This window comes from Parambassis ranga, chromosome 21, assembly GCF_900634625.1.
Source record: "Parambassis ranga chromosome 21, fParRan2.1, whole genome shotgun sequence".
NCBI lineage: Eukaryota > Metazoa > Chordata > Actinopteri > Ambassidae > Parambassis > Parambassis ranga.
The window spans coordinates 17,507,127-17,524,275 of NC_041041.1; the positions used below are offsets into that span (position 1 = coordinate 17,507,127).

The 17,149-nt window shown below is 40.8% G+C and overlaps 1 protein-coding gene across 2 annotated transcripts; it reads right to left on the reverse strand.

The window, feature by feature from the left end:
- Window positions 1-48: 48 nt before the first annotated feature.
- On the reverse strand, window positions 49-16,890 carry LOC114426345 (carboxy-terminal domain RNA polymerase II polypeptide A small phosphatase 1-like). Of its 2 annotated transcripts, XM_028393702.1 has the most exons (7): window positions 16,517-16,890; window positions 9,857-10,005; window positions 5,864-5,965; window positions 3,480-3,536; window positions 2,579-2,671; window positions 1,559-1,744; window positions 49-1,456 (listed from the first exon to the last, which is right to left on the reverse strand). In XM_028393702.1, exons 1-7 carry the CDS (start codon window positions 16,587-16,589, stop codon window positions 1,328-1,330), a joined length of 789 nt encoding a protein of 262 aa, XP_028249503.1. In that variant the 5' UTR covers window positions 16,590-16,890; the 3' UTR covers window positions 49-1,327. The 2 variants fall into 2 exon arrangements, with proteins under 2 accessions (XP_028249503.1, XP_028249502.1); XM_028393701.1 differs by lacking the exons at window positions 9,857-10,005; window positions 16,517-16,890 and adding an exon at window positions 6,522-9,387.
- Window positions 16,891-17,149: the final 259 nt, after the last annotated feature.

Here is a 17,149-nt window from a genome sequence, read left to right on the forward strand (position 1 = left end):
GTCACAATGTTAATGCTCTTGTAGCATACAGTAAAAAAAGTTAAATCATTATTTCACAACAGGTTATTTTTTTTTATTATTTTTTTCTCCATATTATCAAAGCATCTTGTCTTTTAACTTACACCTGACGTGATCACCCTCAAATCCACACATACAAAAACTTGATCCAAACGGAGGCAAAGCAGATCAGAGCTTCAAAGCGTGCCTGGCACAAATGTTCCTATTGAAACTGAATATACAGATCAACAAGACTCCATCAACATATCATGAAAATAGCAAGGATTCAAGTTTATACCAACAGGAGACGTTAAGATGTGGCTTTCAAATCCAACTTACCTAGCAGGTTACAAGCTCCTCCTGCACACATTAAACAGTATTATCATAGCCCGCGGGCTAATACGACTAATAACTCAAATAACATTAGATAAAATTACATTAAAACCAAATCAAAACAATGAACTAAAATCTTGATATACTGTATTTACAAAATAATCTCACCATCTCTGCAAGTGGCACATCTGTGTGTTCAATCTAGATCTATATATATATATATATATATAATAGATCCAGACAGTTTTATAAGCCAAAAGGGGATTATTACACATTCACAGTGCAGTAATATTTGGGATTTAATATTAATCGATCATCTATTATGTAGTGAACATGGCCCAGATTCATTAACAGCAGACTACTGGACATGGTTTACATTATGTTCTTTTAAATGCAATATTATAGAATATATTGTTTAACACTTTCCAAAAGACATACAGTAAGTGCACAGTGTTTGCAACATGTGAAAATGTGCATTTGAAGATGAAACAACTACAGTTGATGATTGTCATTTGTGTATGTATAGATAATGTGATTCAGGGGACAGTCTGAGTTTCCGTGTGTGTATGAAAGATTCAAATATGAAAACAAATGCTACATTGTACTGATATTAAAATGACTGATGATGGAACAACAACTGTTCACACAGCCTGGCTTTACAGCACACTTACAAAGGTCACCGTTGTCACATAACAACAACAACAACACACTAGCTGCACTGCAAAAGATATCTACAGAAGTCCTTTAATCTCACATTACTTTGCATTGCAAATTGAAAGGATGGATGGATTACTGTGAATGCTGGGGTACACATAACCCAGCTGGAAGACTGCTTTGTCAGAATATGAGACTAAATGACAGGCAGGTTTTTGTTTTGTTTTTTTTTGCAGTGTGGTCCTTGTAGTAGGAAGCACTGTGAAGCCTGCGGCCCACCGGCCTCCGTGGCCCCGTATTGACAGCAGCTGGAGATTATTTTCATCCTAGTATCCTGCCTCTGTTAACTTGAAGTCCTGTGCTCCTTCAGAACATCGTAGATGTCATCCACTTTGCTTAGTCTCTCAAAGAAGGGGATAAGATCCAGGAGCTCAGTGTCTGACATGTCGTCAAACCAGGACGCCACAGGGACCTGGAGGTTTGGAAAAAGCAAAACAGCGTATTGTGGGATTAGAGAAGAGACCATAACAACGTCTATGTCAATACCTTACAGAGAAAGCAGAAATGGGCATACTGCGTTGTCCGGGTGGAAGATGTAGGAGGCTGGTGAATTGTCTATGATGATGACCTTTTTGAGGTCTCTCCCTAAACGGCTCAGGTCTTTAACGTAGTTCCCTTTATGGAAGACGCATGACTCCCGGAAGAGTCGGCTCCGGAAGGCCCCCCATTTATCCAACAGGTCTGACACAGGATCTGCATACTGCAGAAGCAGAAAAAAAACATGGCTATGCTGCAATGCTTGTATTTTATGGTGTTTTAGCATGTATGTGTGTATGTATTTGCTGCTTCAAGTTACAAAGTAGACAAGATTGTCACTCAGTTATATTTACTGGTTAGCTAACTAATGTAATCGAATCCATCTACTGGTAGTCTGTTAGGCAGCTGCTAAATTTACTAGCTTGTTGTTGACAAATCACTTGATCAGCTAACAAAATAACTGACACCAGATCAAGCAGTTCTGCTAAGTTTCAAGTAGCTGATTAAGTTTTGTTTGCACACCAATTATCACAATCAAAGAATCTGCTAAAATGAACCATGAACCACAAGCTTATTATTACTTATACTATCCAAGAATGTGGATTATAGGCAAAAATAAATAATATGGCTCAAAGTGACTGCAGACTAGCTGCTCTGTGATCTGGAATTGGCTGCTGTCTGACATTCAGGTAACTTTATTGTCATTATTAAAGTGTAAGCTATAAAAAGAATCAACTTTACAACCATACAACCCTACAGTGCAGGTGCTATAGACAAACAGACGGTCAGTGTGTGAGCATGTGAGTAACGACTGTTCAAGTTAGGGTTAAGGTGAGTTCAGTTTGAAGCAAATGTTAGAGGTTAAAATGTCAATCGCCTGACAGGCTTCATAAATATATCGCATGTGCAAGGCCACCAATAAATCACACACAAAACTGAGCCATGGCTTCCAGTAAGCCGAAGCAAAATGTTTTGCAACAACAGGTGTCACTTTGCACATTAAATACAGATGGCTGTGTTGACAACACACTTTAAAAAGAAAAGAAAAAAAACACACCTTTGATAAGCTTGCGGTGAACAAAACACACTCGAACATTTCTCCCATCCTCTTGAGGAATTCATCAACGTGGGGTCTCTTTAACACATACACCTGGGCACAAAGGTATGGCAGTATGAAATCCACATGCACATGTGTATAAATCACACCAACGTGAACCCTACTTCTGACCTTTTGACCAGCCCCATACATCAAGGGCAACCTATCTCTAGTACCTGTGCTGTTTCACAGACATAGGTGAACTTGTGTGACAGTTCTCCCGTTATTAAGAAGTCACTTTGTAACTGCATGTTGCTTCAATGTCATTACATGGAAACATTCACTCAAAGTAGCTGTACACCTATTTCCACTAAGATGCTGTCGGCCTTGTTTCTGAACCAAGTCGCCCTGAATAGGCTTTCCCTACGTTAACAAGCCTATCCTGGATTACTTGAAACAGACCCAGGCCCTCTGGACAACAAAGTTCCATCTGTCTCCTGGACGGCCAAAGCACAACAGACTGCTGTTACCATTTACAGCCAGCAGGAGAGAGTCACTGCCATTTCCACTGAGCACCAATGAGCAGGGCATAATGTGTGCTACAGCCCGAGATTGATGGCCAGTGAGTTCTGAGAAGCCTGCCGGGCTTTTCTCATTTCGTCAGGGCCACTGAAATAGGCACCTGCTGCTTGGAGCCATCAACAGAGAGGGCTGCAGCTCTGTCAGGCTGCTAGCACAGTGCTTCCAGTACGGTCTGGAGACCATTTTACAGCTTAGTTTCTATATTTGAGGGTTTACAGAGTTCAGTAAGAGATCCTGGCACGTGCACATAAATTGTATAGGTTTTGTATATGTTTTGCTTTGCTTTCTATACACTAAGCCTGCAGCAAAACTGTAGCAAATTAAGTGTCTAAGTGCCTACCTGGTGAACTGTTCCATCAATTTCCACTGGAATGATAAAATCTGCATTGTTCACGGGCTGTTGAAAACAAATGGAGAAACACACACATTATTTCACATTTTTATTTTGCCACTACAAAACAAAACAACAACAAATAAGATATGAAAATGTGTCACAGACACAAAGACGCCACCTCGGCCTTTGCTTAAACAACACTGTAAATAATTTGACTCGTCCCTTCAATCATTGCAATTCAGGAGCTACAGAAATTGAGATGGCTCATATAAAATGTCTGATTTATTTTGGCAGTTCTCACATTTGAAATATGCTTCTCAAATGTGAGTATCATAACAAGTGTGTTCTATATAAGGCGTAACGCCATGGCCTAAATTGATACACTATGAGGTCATGGAAGCATGACAGAATCAGAGGGTGGTTAAAATAGTTTCGACTATTAGTCAGTATGAATATAAAATAATTTGTTGAATGGTTTAGTTTGGTCTGATTATTCGCACATTCTACAGTTGTTGTAGTTTTCTCTTTAGAGGAGGCTGTGGCCACGGAGGCAGTAAAGTTCATATATTAATATAAAGGAATTATATTTGGTGCACACTTCACAGAAACCAGAGCTCAAACCACATCAAAAATCACATCATTTAGGACCATCTCAGAAGCTATTCTCCATTTTCATTTTTTTATTCCTTTTACAGTTATACTGCCAAAATAAACATTACCTTTTGAATCACTTTTGAATTTGTGTGTCAAGTTCTGCCTCCATATACTATATGCTGTTTTTTGTGGCTATTAATAGAGTAGAATAGTTTCTATTTACATTCTTGCAATGCAGTGTACATCAGGCGACATATTTGGTGTGTTATTTATTTATTTCCATTTATTTATTTATTTTAAATATTCTTACCAATTTTAATATGGGTAAAAATATTTCCTGCATCTGCACCCACTGTTTCCTCTTGCTTTCTCAAGCAGGTCTTGAAGTCAATGCTATTTTTAGTATGTGTGTCAAAGTAATAATGAGTTTTATCATCCACCTTGTGTTAAACATGGAGTTCACAAAGTCTGACCCGGTTTATACTGAGCTCATGGAACTATCCAGTATCATCCTTTAGGACAGTCTGAGAACTGAGAAGGACTAAACACCACATGGCATTCATCACATAATTTGCCGTGACACAGGAGCCTCAAGTTTTGGCATTGATTACTTTGTTCGCTGAATGCTACCTTAAAAGGTATCAAACTGATCAAAAGGATGCCACATAGCTCAATGTCAAACTCACTAAGCTGACTTAGCATGTTCACATGGAAAATTGTTAACACTCCTGTAGGTGCTCTATAAAGTTTTACGAATGGCATAACTACAGTCATCATATTCCATTCCTATAAAGTATACATAGAGAGAATTCCCTTTCTTTTATTTCTCTCCTAACAACTTAACCCAAATACTAGAGTTTCTCAGTAGTCTGGATGACACACTGGTGCTGAACACATCCACAGCCTCTACATTTTACTCAAAGCTCAAACATCTGAGAACACTACTTCTGTTTTGATGGCAAAAACAACACTGCTTTGCTTTATAAATGCCTTTCAGCACCATGTATCAACATGCATCAACATGATAAATCATCTTTAATGGAAATAAAGTTTAAACTTAGTTAGCTCAGCACAATTTTTTTTAGCTGCGCCTGCACTTCTAGAGCTAATTTCATGCCTTATGTGACTGGTTTTATTATTGTTTTAACAATCTGGCTGACACAGATTGAGTTGTTGAGGTCTTCAGTTCAAGTTTCACCTGCAGTGTTCATAGTAAGAAGCAGTGCTTTATGACAGCAAGCGATGCCAACAGAAAGTCTCATTATAGGCCTAAATGCCCATTTACTGATGCTACTGTTTGTAGGATCCTGCTTTGGTTGCCTGGCACCAACCTTGCAATCCATGATAAATATAATTAAAAAATTAGGTATATAAGATGAGAAATAACAGTTTTCCAAAGAAAACAATGGCAATACAACACGCACAGCTCCACCCACTGAGGTCCTCTACCACATATAAACCCCCACCAAACCACAAAACGTCTGTATGAAAGCACTTAAATGAAATTGACCTGGATGACTGAGAATCTTCAGCGACACATACAAAAATATATCTAATATGCAAAAGTAATATCACAGTGGTCATAAATAATGAACACACTTGCACAGACATTATTACTGGTTACTTGGTTCTTGTTTTACTTATCACAAGCTAAATGGTTAATTATCAATTTTGGATACTGTATGTTAGAATAAAAATAATATCATTTCTGCTGGAGCTCATCCTCTTGTAACTCATACTTAATATCTTCACATCATACATAACTGTGGGGAAGAAGAAGAAGAAGGCTAACTTACCTTAAAGGAACTATGCACTAGTGTTTCATCCAAATCAATGACCACACAGATCTTTCCTGCATCATTCGATTTCATTTGTGGGAGCAGCGGTTCAGCGCGAACCTGAGGACAAACAGACAGTTAACAGCTAATCCCCTAATATTGTCTTTCTACAATATGAGCAGCAGCTCCAATGTCAGCAAGACAAGGTAGTACGTTAAAGAACAACATTTAAGTGTGTGGCAAAGTCCTTCAGCTTATTGCACATGTGTGTTTCCTAAGAGCATGAATTGTGTTGTGATGTTTCAGTGAAGGGTTACAGGAAACTCTGGATGCTACAGCTGCTCTCATGTTGATGGAGCGTGTAAATATCACCGTACTATGTCCCATCCTTCAACAAGTGGCAAGCGATGGTGGTTTGTTAATGCGATTCTGTTTCTAAAAACAAGCTGGTATGACTGAACAGGCTGTCTGTGACAGCCATGCATGTGTTTGTCTGTGTACTGCGAGCTGACATGTGAGAAAAATGGCACAGAGTTTGACACAGATACCGCACAATAATGTCAAGTGGTTTGCTCCTGAATCTTATGTCTGGCAGTACACTCTTAATGAATTAAAAATAGACCAAGTAGATTTGCCTTGACTTGAGGCTTATTTGAGTGTTAACAGCTTGTAATACCTTTTCTATTGGCGGAATGCAGTATTCGCAATCGCACTCGGAGGATTCATCGTCACTCTGCTCCTCTTCTGAATCCCGGCTTTGTTCGGCCTTAACCAGTGCATCTTTTCCCCCAACTGTTACACTATGAATGATATCTAAGGGGGGTATTATTTCTTTTGACATTTCATTCACCTCCCACTCATCTAAATCTGCAGATGAGAAGTCATTGGATAGGTTCTCCACAAAAGACCAGTTCAGTTCGATAATTTCAGTAATTCCAAATCGGACAGATTTGCAGTCTTCTGGGCAGACTCTGGATTCTTTCCTCTCCTTTGAACTGTAAAATTGTCCTTCCATAATAAATTCATTCAAGGCTTGTTTAAAGGATGACTGGATGCTTTTAATGTGATAAGCATAATAATCTTCAACACTTGGCTCACTTAAGTCTCCCTCCTCTTCCTTGTCTGTGAGTGACCAGTATGGCTCCACTTCTGAACAAGCAAGAAAAACTTCTGGCTTGTCTTTGTCATCAGTCTCATTAGAGGTAACATCATCAGCATCATCAAGAGATTCATATTTCTGAGTAGTGGGGATCTCATCTTCATAAGCATCACCTTCAACATAGATCTCCTTGGCACATGGTGCAGACATACTGTCCTCATTAGTAAAGGACAGGCCGACATCACCTTCCTCTTCATCACAGACTTGAGAAACATGGTCATCCAATGCTTCTTCGTCAAAAGGGGCTTCATCATCCTCTTCTTCCTCATTGTTCTCTATGTAACAGGCATCAGTCTCCGATTCATTTTCCTCATCTTCCACTAAACTTGAATGTGATTTACTGTCCCAGTCCTCAAGCTGTTCCTCTGAGTCATCAGACCCATCTGTCCGGCCCTCATCTTCAGGAGCATCCTCCTCAGAGCATACTTCAGTTTCCTCGGTTTCTTTTTCAAGTTGATATGCATTTTTGGCAATTTGATTCTGTGCCTCCTCCTCCAGATACAGGCGGTCATGGATATCTCCCCCGTCAAAGCAGGAGATGTATTGTCGCTTTTGTGCAAACATCTGCTCGTAGTCAGATCTGTCAAACAAATCAAAGTAATCCTCAATGTCAATATTGACTGTGGGAGTGTTCTTTTTGTCCTCATTAACATCACTTTCTAAGATTTCTTCATCCTCTTCAAAAGATTCCCACTGTGTCTGCTCATCGCTTGAATCTTCCTGAGCTCCTTTCTCAGACTCCTCGGAGGAATTAGAGCACAGATCAGAAGGAATACTGTCATCAGGACAGGTCTTGAAGGATTTTGTTTCCACAGAGGAGCAGTCTGATGATCCGTCTTCTTCAGCACAGAAGTCCGAGGTGTTTTCTTCAGAGCGGCACGGCTCAGAAAAATACTCCTGCGGTGTTTCTGAGTTATAATCTGCACACGTCTCGTTACAATCTGTGGAAATGTTGAATGCGGTAGTATGATGGCAGTCATCTTCGGTGTACAAGTTAGTACTGTTCTCGCTTGCGGTGGCAACATCTTCACTGTCATCGAAATACACCTGGACAGGTGTGTCTTCTGACTCTTCATCGCTGAGGCCCATTTCAGGTTCATAGCTCTCATCATCATTTGTGCAATCAGCTTGATTTATAATTTCATCGTACTCACACAGTTCAACACAGTCTATTGAGTCTGCTGAGTCTGAGGCTTTAGGTATGTCACATTGCTCAGAGTCCTCTGTTGATGGGTCTGGCTCAGACGCAAAGCTCTCGCTTTGCTGCTGTGACACCTCACATTGTTGCAGTAAATCTATGCATTCAGGTGCAAAATCTGATGTGTCGCATTGCGCAAAACAATCATCGTTCACTTCCAATTCATCTGGATCAAAGTCGGAAGACTCTGACTGTTGATCAGACGGCTTACATGGCTGACATAATTGGAGGTGTTCTGCAGAGGGTTCACAGCAAGAACTGCATTTGGAAGTTAAGCTATGATTAGCACAGTGTTCAGAGGACTCGCAAGGTTTAAAACACTCACAGCATTGAGCACATTTGTCAAATGGTTGGCTTAACCTTGAAATCTCACAATTATCAAGGCCCCCGTCGGGTTCCAAAAATCCATCACTTGCTTCTGAATCTTGCTCGAAGCTCTCAGAGTGGCCATTGCAATATGTGCAGGTTTCAGTCTCATCTGTGTTGACATTGCAGTCCTCCACACAAAAGACAGAAGGGTCCATTTCTCCACTGACAGCTGGCTCAGTGTATTCCACAAGGACTTTTATGCCTAGTTGAGTATGTCCCTTTGAAGAGCTGTTTAGATCTGCAGCTTCAGGTAACTTGGGGAGTTGACATTGCTCAGCAAGCATGGCTTCAGCAGACGACTCTCCTTCTCCAGAGACTTTGCTTTGCTCAGAGTTTTCTAAATACATCAGGAAGTTATTTCTTAGGCTTGACTTTGTAAAATGTTTACTCCACGCATTGGTTCTCGCAGAGTCCGACTCCAAATGACTGGCAGGTAACTGTAAGGTCCATTCAGTGTGGATATTCACAGAGCTGGTGGGGGGAGTCACTGAGACCACGGCCCGCCTCAAAGAGTAACAGCAACAGGAGCAGCATGCACACTGACATGACAGGTTGTCACAACCAAAACTGAGACTAGCACTTGACTCGACCCTCCCTTTGCCAGAGACCAAGCAATTTATTTTGGGGGCTTGGAGAGACGTGACAAATAACTTCTGGAATATCAAATCTCTATAAAAGGCTGAACTCAGGCATAAATATGAAACTGACACCTGAGAACATCTTGACCACTTGATCTTCAGACCATCAGTGCCAAAAGCCACGTTGTTTTTTTAAAGAATACACTCACTTTAACCACAGTCTACAAAATTGTGTATAAAGAAGTATTCACTCATTGGTGGATCACTTATTCAAATCAATAATCTGTCAGGTCTATAAACACTTGTAGTGAACTATTTCATTCTTTTTAATGACTTTATATATAGTCTTAGGGCCTCTGCTGTCATGTGACTTGTAGCTCTGTTGTAGCCGTTTATAGATTTCTGCAAAGCAGTGATCTTCAGGCCAGACATGCACTTCTGTTATATTTCCAGCTTTTCCTCTTTCCTCCTTGACAGACATCTGAACACTGAGTACTTTTCACCACTGCCATACACTACAACCCAGGAGGTAGATGCTCTTGTAAACATGAAAGCTTTGAGCCAAGAAAACATGTGTTTCCTGCATCAAATGGCTGCCAATCACACCAGCCACATGCTGTTCGACAGACGACGAAGAGAGAGGGCGACAGAAAGCTGATATCACACGGAAAGAGTGAGAGACATGGACAGTGATGGGATGGTCTTACTTTTGACAGACTCCCATTTTCTTCTACCAAGAGGGGGGCGTTGTGTTTTGCTGAAGATGGCTCGGTTTCTTTGTGACACAGACAGCAGAACAGGTTGTGTAGAAGGCCTCTGTTGCGGGGTTTCTTTGAGGAAGACACTTCAATGGAAACTGGATGAGAAACAGAGAAATTTAAAGTCACACTGATCATTCTGTACCCACATAATGGAAACACGCCTATTCCAACCGTTTCATTAGACGTTTATGATCATTCTCTGTTAATTCCGTCATTGCTGCAATTACATCACCAGTGATTACATAATCTACTGCACTGCAGCCTGATCAGCACTTGATCCACACCATGGTGTCAGCATTGGTGCCATATACTCGAGAGCATCCGATCTGCCCATCACTCCAGCTGTTCTGTCAGCAGGGTTCCCGCTGTGTTAAGCCATGCTGTGCATTGCATTCATCCTATTTCAGCTGCAAAGCAAAAGGTTAAAAGACATTGCATAACAAAATATAGGTGTACATTTCATTCCGTAAAAGGTGAAAACATCCTGGACCAGCTAAATACCAAGAATCTGCTTAAAGCAATCATATATTGTCCATGGGGGGGATGATGTCTAACATTGCACACATGCACATGCACTTTTAACTTTTAACGACTGCGTATCTCTCTTGACTTAGCTGTTAAGATCTCACTTTTGTGGTAGACCTACAAAATAAATCTCTTTCTTTATAGCTGCCACTGCAATACAAATTCCTTTTACAAGGAACAGTAAATGTGGGCAAATCAAAATGCAACATGTGTTTTTTAAAATCCATGTTATCCATTAAGGAAGACAAAAAGGACTGATTATCCTGAATCATCTTCAGCTTTAATCACTGTTTTAGCTGAAAAAATAAAAACATAAATATATAAAACCTTACATCTAGCATTTGCAAACATCAACTGGAGCACGGACCATTGCTGGCAACACACAAGTTGTACAAAACATCCCATCAACTGGTGTCAGATTGATGAGAGGCAGAGTTTACAAAGAAAGAAAAAACTGACAAATCAGCTGAGCCCTGATGGCTAGTCAGAGCTGTCAGCTAAGGCATTAGCATGCCGCTCAGACAAGGCTAAATCTGTAGTCTCAGTATGGGGGCATATCCTGGACTTGCTTTGGGTGTAAATGTGTGATGATTGCAACAGTGGCACAGATGGGTGATGGCTACCTTGTTGAGCCATCACACCTGGGGTTTTTATATCATGTCAAGTAATTTAAACTCACTTCAGGAGTTAACAGTTCACATCTTCTTTCTTTTGTTTTTATTAAACTTTGTTTTTTAATCGACAAAACCAAAGAAATTACTATGACAAAATCAATAAACTTGACATTACAAATGTGAATGCAGTTTTAATTTGGATCAGTAAACAAGTTCTGGCCCGGATCGTAGGAGTAAATCAACAACCCTAATCACACACACAAATTTGTTGTTTTGTAGTATATTTAATATTACATTTTAATAAAAGTAACCTGGACTGAGAAAACAAATGGACAAATAAACAATTACTTGTAAAATACATTCCTTGTTTATAACATGTTTTTATTATAATGTGTCTGTTTCCACTGACACAATATTATAATGAATGAAAAAACAGTCATGACTTATATGTAACTTTAGTGTATATTAAATTAATGACCTGGAATGATCAAAAGCTCTTATGTGAAACCTTTGTGTTTGGCCTGGTAGTTTCATCTCTCTGAACAAGTCTGACCTACTTTCCAAGTGTTACAGTTCAGGCCTGTTGACTGCTCCATTAAGCTGGAGCTGAAAGTGGCCAAAGCCTCAGGAGAGCACTCATTATAACCAGGGCAAGCTTGTTGGGACATACCTGACTTGGTCCCAAGATTAAAAGTTTATGTGCAAAATATGTGTGAAGGAACTGGGCAGGTGAAACGTGTAGCCTGAAGCTGGTTAAAAAACATCACAGTGCCCAGTGCATTACAGCTTCTGATATTACACATCAGAGTTCTTAAAATAGCGTGCCAGAGCAGCTGCTGACAGCGGTTAATGATGAGATTCTCTGTGTATATATAGAGCAGCATGCTCACACCAAGCCATAAACAGTCACAAACAAAACCTTGTTGTGTCACCTACAACCCACAGGAAATGGCTAAGCTGTGTATTTACACTGAGCAACAGTGGCGCCATAGCACATGCACAGAAAACTGAAGTTAGTTTAAGCAATATGACTGCATACTCTGCAACATCACGTGATTCCAAACCACCATGCCTGCATCGCAAAAGTCAACACAAACACCATGCCAGGCGGCTCGGGCTTCTGACAGAATGATTGAAGGTCCAAAACGAGGTGAGAGAGAAGTGACAAAGTACAGCCACACGACAGGACAGAAAAAAGGAGCCAAAAACTGATGTTCCTCTAATGACCACACGAGGCTGGCTCCAAAATAGTATCAACCCCCAGAGAAGTCCACGTGAAAATGCCCCAGCAGACAGATTTCCAGCCTGACAGAAACAAAATTGACATTTTCATCGGCTGTAGAATAAAGTGAATTTATGTTGTGAATAAATTAGTGAGAGGTGAACAACCCTTTGAGTGAGAGCTGGGTGCTGCTGCAGGTTGCTCACTTTCTGCCTAAGCATCACCTGTCTGCCTTAGTTCCACCCACAAGCCAGTTCTTATATTTGTCTGGAGTTGGACTACCATACAATACCATACCAACAGCAACAGCTGGAGCCTCTCTGCTGAGCTTTAAAACCTGAAGAAATATGTCAGAGAAGAAGATCCATTTTCAGATTGTATACAGATACAAATTCTTTCATTGTATTTGTATATTTAATATTAATTGTTTTTTAAAAACAAAACATAGCAAGTGGAGCATCACACTTGAATCAACTGCAGCTTTAAAGGTTGCTTGCTTACCGGAGCAGCGCTTTGTGACAGCTGGTGAGGCAAATAAATCTTTACTAGGCCAGACGCTCACATTTAACAGCTCTTGGTTAAAGCTTCAATGTGGGCCATATACTTCTATGCACCTGGATTAAGAAAGGTAATGTTTACGGCCATGCTAGTTCGCTCTAAAACAAAGTAGAGATAAGGCTGCACAGAGAGAATTCATTTAGTGGAGATGAGATAATGTTCTTTTGTAGTTTATAATGTGCAAAACATTGTTTCAGTGAGTTTTAATTAAAGATTTATAGCCAGTTTTTATTTTAATTACATTTTTAGTGTGATAAATAACATTATGTCATTACATTGCCACCTTTTAAGCTGATTTGCTTGAAAATATTAGTCATTTTCAAACGTTGCATTAATTGGTTTTTCACAATCATAAACCTGGCAGACACATTTCAATCTGGAACATCCTAGCAACCAGCTTCACCATCCCTACAGCCCCACCAATGGCTAAAAATAAAACTTGGAACGTGACATGGGTGTAACCGCTTCCTTGATACTATCAGATGCAGCAGTAAATAACACTAAAAAGCAATGAAGGTGTGCTGGATACTAGGTTTCATATCCAGTGGAATATAGGGCAGAAGTTTAAGATATCTGGTGTGCTTGTATAATTGTACAGTGGAGATTCCTGCTGTAGCACTGGAACAGGCGCTTTGAACTGATAACTACTGTTAGTACAGCAGTAGATTCACTTAGTGGACACAGTATCCAGTATATCGCTCCAGGTGACATGTATGGAGTCGATTCAAGATCAGCAGGTGGGTAGACAAAGCCAGGGACAGCCTTTTCACACTGACACTTCCTCTGCGCATTGCTTAATCAATGTCATGTGCAGAATTAGGCAGCAGGAAAATGTACGAAGCAAAATCTCCTGCAACATTCCTAACACTTCCCTGTCCAACAGGCTCAGACACTGATAATGAGGTTACAGCATTTTCAAGGGGCAGCAACAACCTCACGCCACATCAGCATGTTTCAGCCTACTTAGTTGAAAGCAGGCTTATCTGGGAACCTTTCAGCCCACGCATGCCTGTGTGCCTGGCTGCTTCTATTCCTATCCAGACGCAGAAAGAATGAGGCCCCTCACGACCGACTTTCTGCCACTCTGATACCCAATACCACATTACAATCTGACAACTTGCTTCACACCCCTCCAGAGCAAATGGTGTGGGGCAGGTTCATGGTGGCCGGTTCATGGTGGCCGGGCTGGACTTAGGTCAGGTCAGTTCAAGGTTTAAACATTTCTGAAAAATGTTCACCTCACAGTCAGGCTAAAGTCCAATGACTAAAAATCTTTTAGTGAACAGAGCAGAAATGGACCCCTGAAAATAAACTGCTTTATTTTGTAACACTAGACATAATTGCAAATAAGACATATTAAAGATAAATAGGGAAACGGTACTGAAAGGTGACGATGGGTGGGCAGACACATTTTGGCTTTAAAAGCTTAAAACGCCTGCGCTGGCTGCAGCTACTTGTGAAGGTGGGTTAAGGAGAACCTCTAGTCTCCCCTCAACCCTCTCTCTCTGCCCCCTCACTCCAGGACAGTAGCCACAATTTGGACTCATGACCCCCTGGTCAGCACAAAGTAATCCGAGAGGCAGCTGGAAAATGACCTTAACCAGTAAACTGGGAAATGCTTCCACCTTGTGGCCATATTAGATTTTCTTTTTCCTCCACTTTTATTTATATTTGTCTACATGTTTGATTTGTGAATAAATTATGTATGAGATCATACATCTCCATTAATAAGTGGAGTTAGATCCGGTTGTTCAGAGAATTGCCAAAACACTGTTGAATCTCTACCTCCGATGTATCAATCTTGTCTTCCATAGTCATTAGTGATCTTAATGAACAAGCTTCATGCTGTTTGGTCTGAGAGGAAGCCAAAGTACACAACTGGAACTCAGATTCTTGTTTCCTCACTACTCTATTGTGACAACACTACTTCCTTCCACGTTCTTCCTTTCTTGAAGCCTGTGTCCAGGTTATTAATTTAACTTTTAGATATATGATGTGTTTCTTGCTGTAGAGAGGCGTCATAACTTTACATGTAGCTGGACGGACATTTTACCCGAGCTAAAGCTCAATGAGTGTTCCCGGTTTCTGGATTAGCAATGTGCCTGTGGTTTGGTGCTTGCAGCTGATGGGCTGCACAAATTCTCTGTCCTCTGACAACAGCAACACCTATAATTTATATATGCACATAAAATAGGTGTCCTAAAAATAATGAAACTACTAATAAAAGAATAAAGTACTGTTTGACCGCTTGTTAAGAGCGTGTGTTGAAGTTTGTCTATTTACCTACACCAGTATATCTGTAATGTGATCATGCACAAACTGGAAAGCCACAGCATAAAAAGTACTGACAGGTGAGGTGAGTAACATCAATTATTATTATAATGGCAGTGAAGCAGTTATAATAAGCAGCTGTAACAATCTGAGGCTGTGGTGACTATGACTGGCACAGAGCTCCAAACCACAGAGGTATTGCAGTGGTGCATGGAAGGAACCAGCAATATGGTGCTTTTATATGAGTCCAAACCCACAGAAGAGCTGTAGCATCTGCATGCTGTATAGACCCTTCAGAGGGCCCATGCTGATCCCTGACCACTGTGAGGATCAGAACTGGACCATGAACTATGCATATTTGCAGGCCGTGTAGACACAGTCACATCACCAGGCCGGTGGTTTCAACATTGTGGCCGACTGGTGTACACCACCCACACAAACATGATGCTTAGGAGGAGAAAAAAATCTACCGAATAAGAATATGTCATACATTTGAATGCAGGTGAGGCCCTTCCTCAAAACATTGCTTAAAAACTATAGGATGCAGCAGCATCATAATTCACTTCTAGCTTTTTACATAGGAGAGGTTGACAGATATATGATCAGCTGATAAAAGTCCATTACAGATTTATCAGTATAGTAAACAACTGCACCACTGTGTACAGAGCATGTGGCAGTGTACACATCACAGACAGCAGTGCAACGAGTCTTTACATAAGCATGCAAAACAGACTGCTGGAAGGTTGATAAACATCCAGCCGCACATTTCCCTCTAACATAACCCTGTTCATAATCTGCAAAGGCAGGAAACCAGCTGTATTTTTAAGTATACTGTACATTAAGAATATATTCCCCTCATTTATCCACATAAGATTAGACCCCAAAAAACCCATAAATACAGGTTACTTTAACAGTACCGGGCTTGACTTGAGCTTTTACATGTGATTTCAGCAGATTACAGTGCGTCAAAGCTGTAATGAGACCAAAATAAACGGATGCTGCTCAGCATCTGAGCCCAAAGCAGAGTGGACTGTTAGTGTCTGTGACCCCGCCCCCTTCGGAGAAACACAACATTTCTACCATTAAACTGTAATTGTGCTTAAAAACAACGACGCACGGTCACTTTTCTTCCCTCTGCCGTGTTCAAACACACATTTCTGCACATTTACTTTTGCTTCTGAAACTTTCCCCAGCAGCTGTCCGCCGCGCGGCTTGTGCGGCCTGCGCCGAACAAGCCGGCTTCAAAGTTTAGCACAAAGCTTTGTGAACACCAGGTCGCGTGAATGTGAGTTACCGAACGTGGGAAGCTGTTATCACGGACACGCAGCTGACATTAGTGACACCGTGGCGCCCTCCACTCCACGCTCCCCCGCTGACATTGTCATGCGCAGCTCTGAAAACTTTCCTCAAACTCACCTTCCTCACGACTAGTCCCATTTTCCTCCTCCTCTCTCCTTACTTGCGTGATAACCGACGACGGGTGGTCCATTAGATCCAGACACGGAGGCCTTGTCACCGGGTTAAATCACTTCGTGGAGTTATAACAAAAGAAAAAATGTATTTATATTTTGCCACTCCCTGTCCGCAAACTCGCATACTGAGCGCAAAAATCAAGAAACGCTCTAAACAACAGTGAGTCCAGACAAACCGGAATAAATTACTCTAAGGTGCAGATGTAAAAGAAAAGTTCTTATAAAGTTGTTTGTAGAAGTTGTTAGCATGTAGAAGTTCATCTATTTCACCATGCTAACATGGGACTAGACGGTTTCAAGGAAGCCCGGTTCTTAAAGCAACAATGCAGGATGTGAAGCGGCTTCACGGAGCCTAAGTCCGCGCAGTTCAATGACTCCGCTGCTGCCAGGACTGCTTTAAACACTTTAAAATAAGGCCGTGTTTTAATTTATAGTGAGTATTAATGTGGCCAATATTTGTGCCAAAGAATATATGAAATGTTTATAAAAGTAATTATCTATGTTGACAAAGACCGTGTTTGTTTTTTTTCTTGGGTTAAAGTTAAAGTCTTCCGTGTTTTTAAAGTTTTTGCGTAGA

Excerpts from the sequence above, each read along its gene's own strand:
- LOC114426345 (XM_028393701.1), bottom strand. The coding sequence starts at position 8,918 with ATGTATTTAGAAAACTCTGAGCAAAGCAAAGTCTCTGGAGAAGGAGAG. Across the intron at positions 2,672-3,479 it reads TTGATGGAACAGTTCACCAG|GTGTATGTGTTAAAGAGACC; the intron begins GTAGGCACTTAG and ends CTTTGTGCCCAG. Across the intron at positions 1,457-1,558 it reads TCTTCCACCCGGACAACGCA|GTCCCTGTGGCGTCCTGGTT; the intron begins GTATGCCCATTT and ends CCAAACCTCCAG.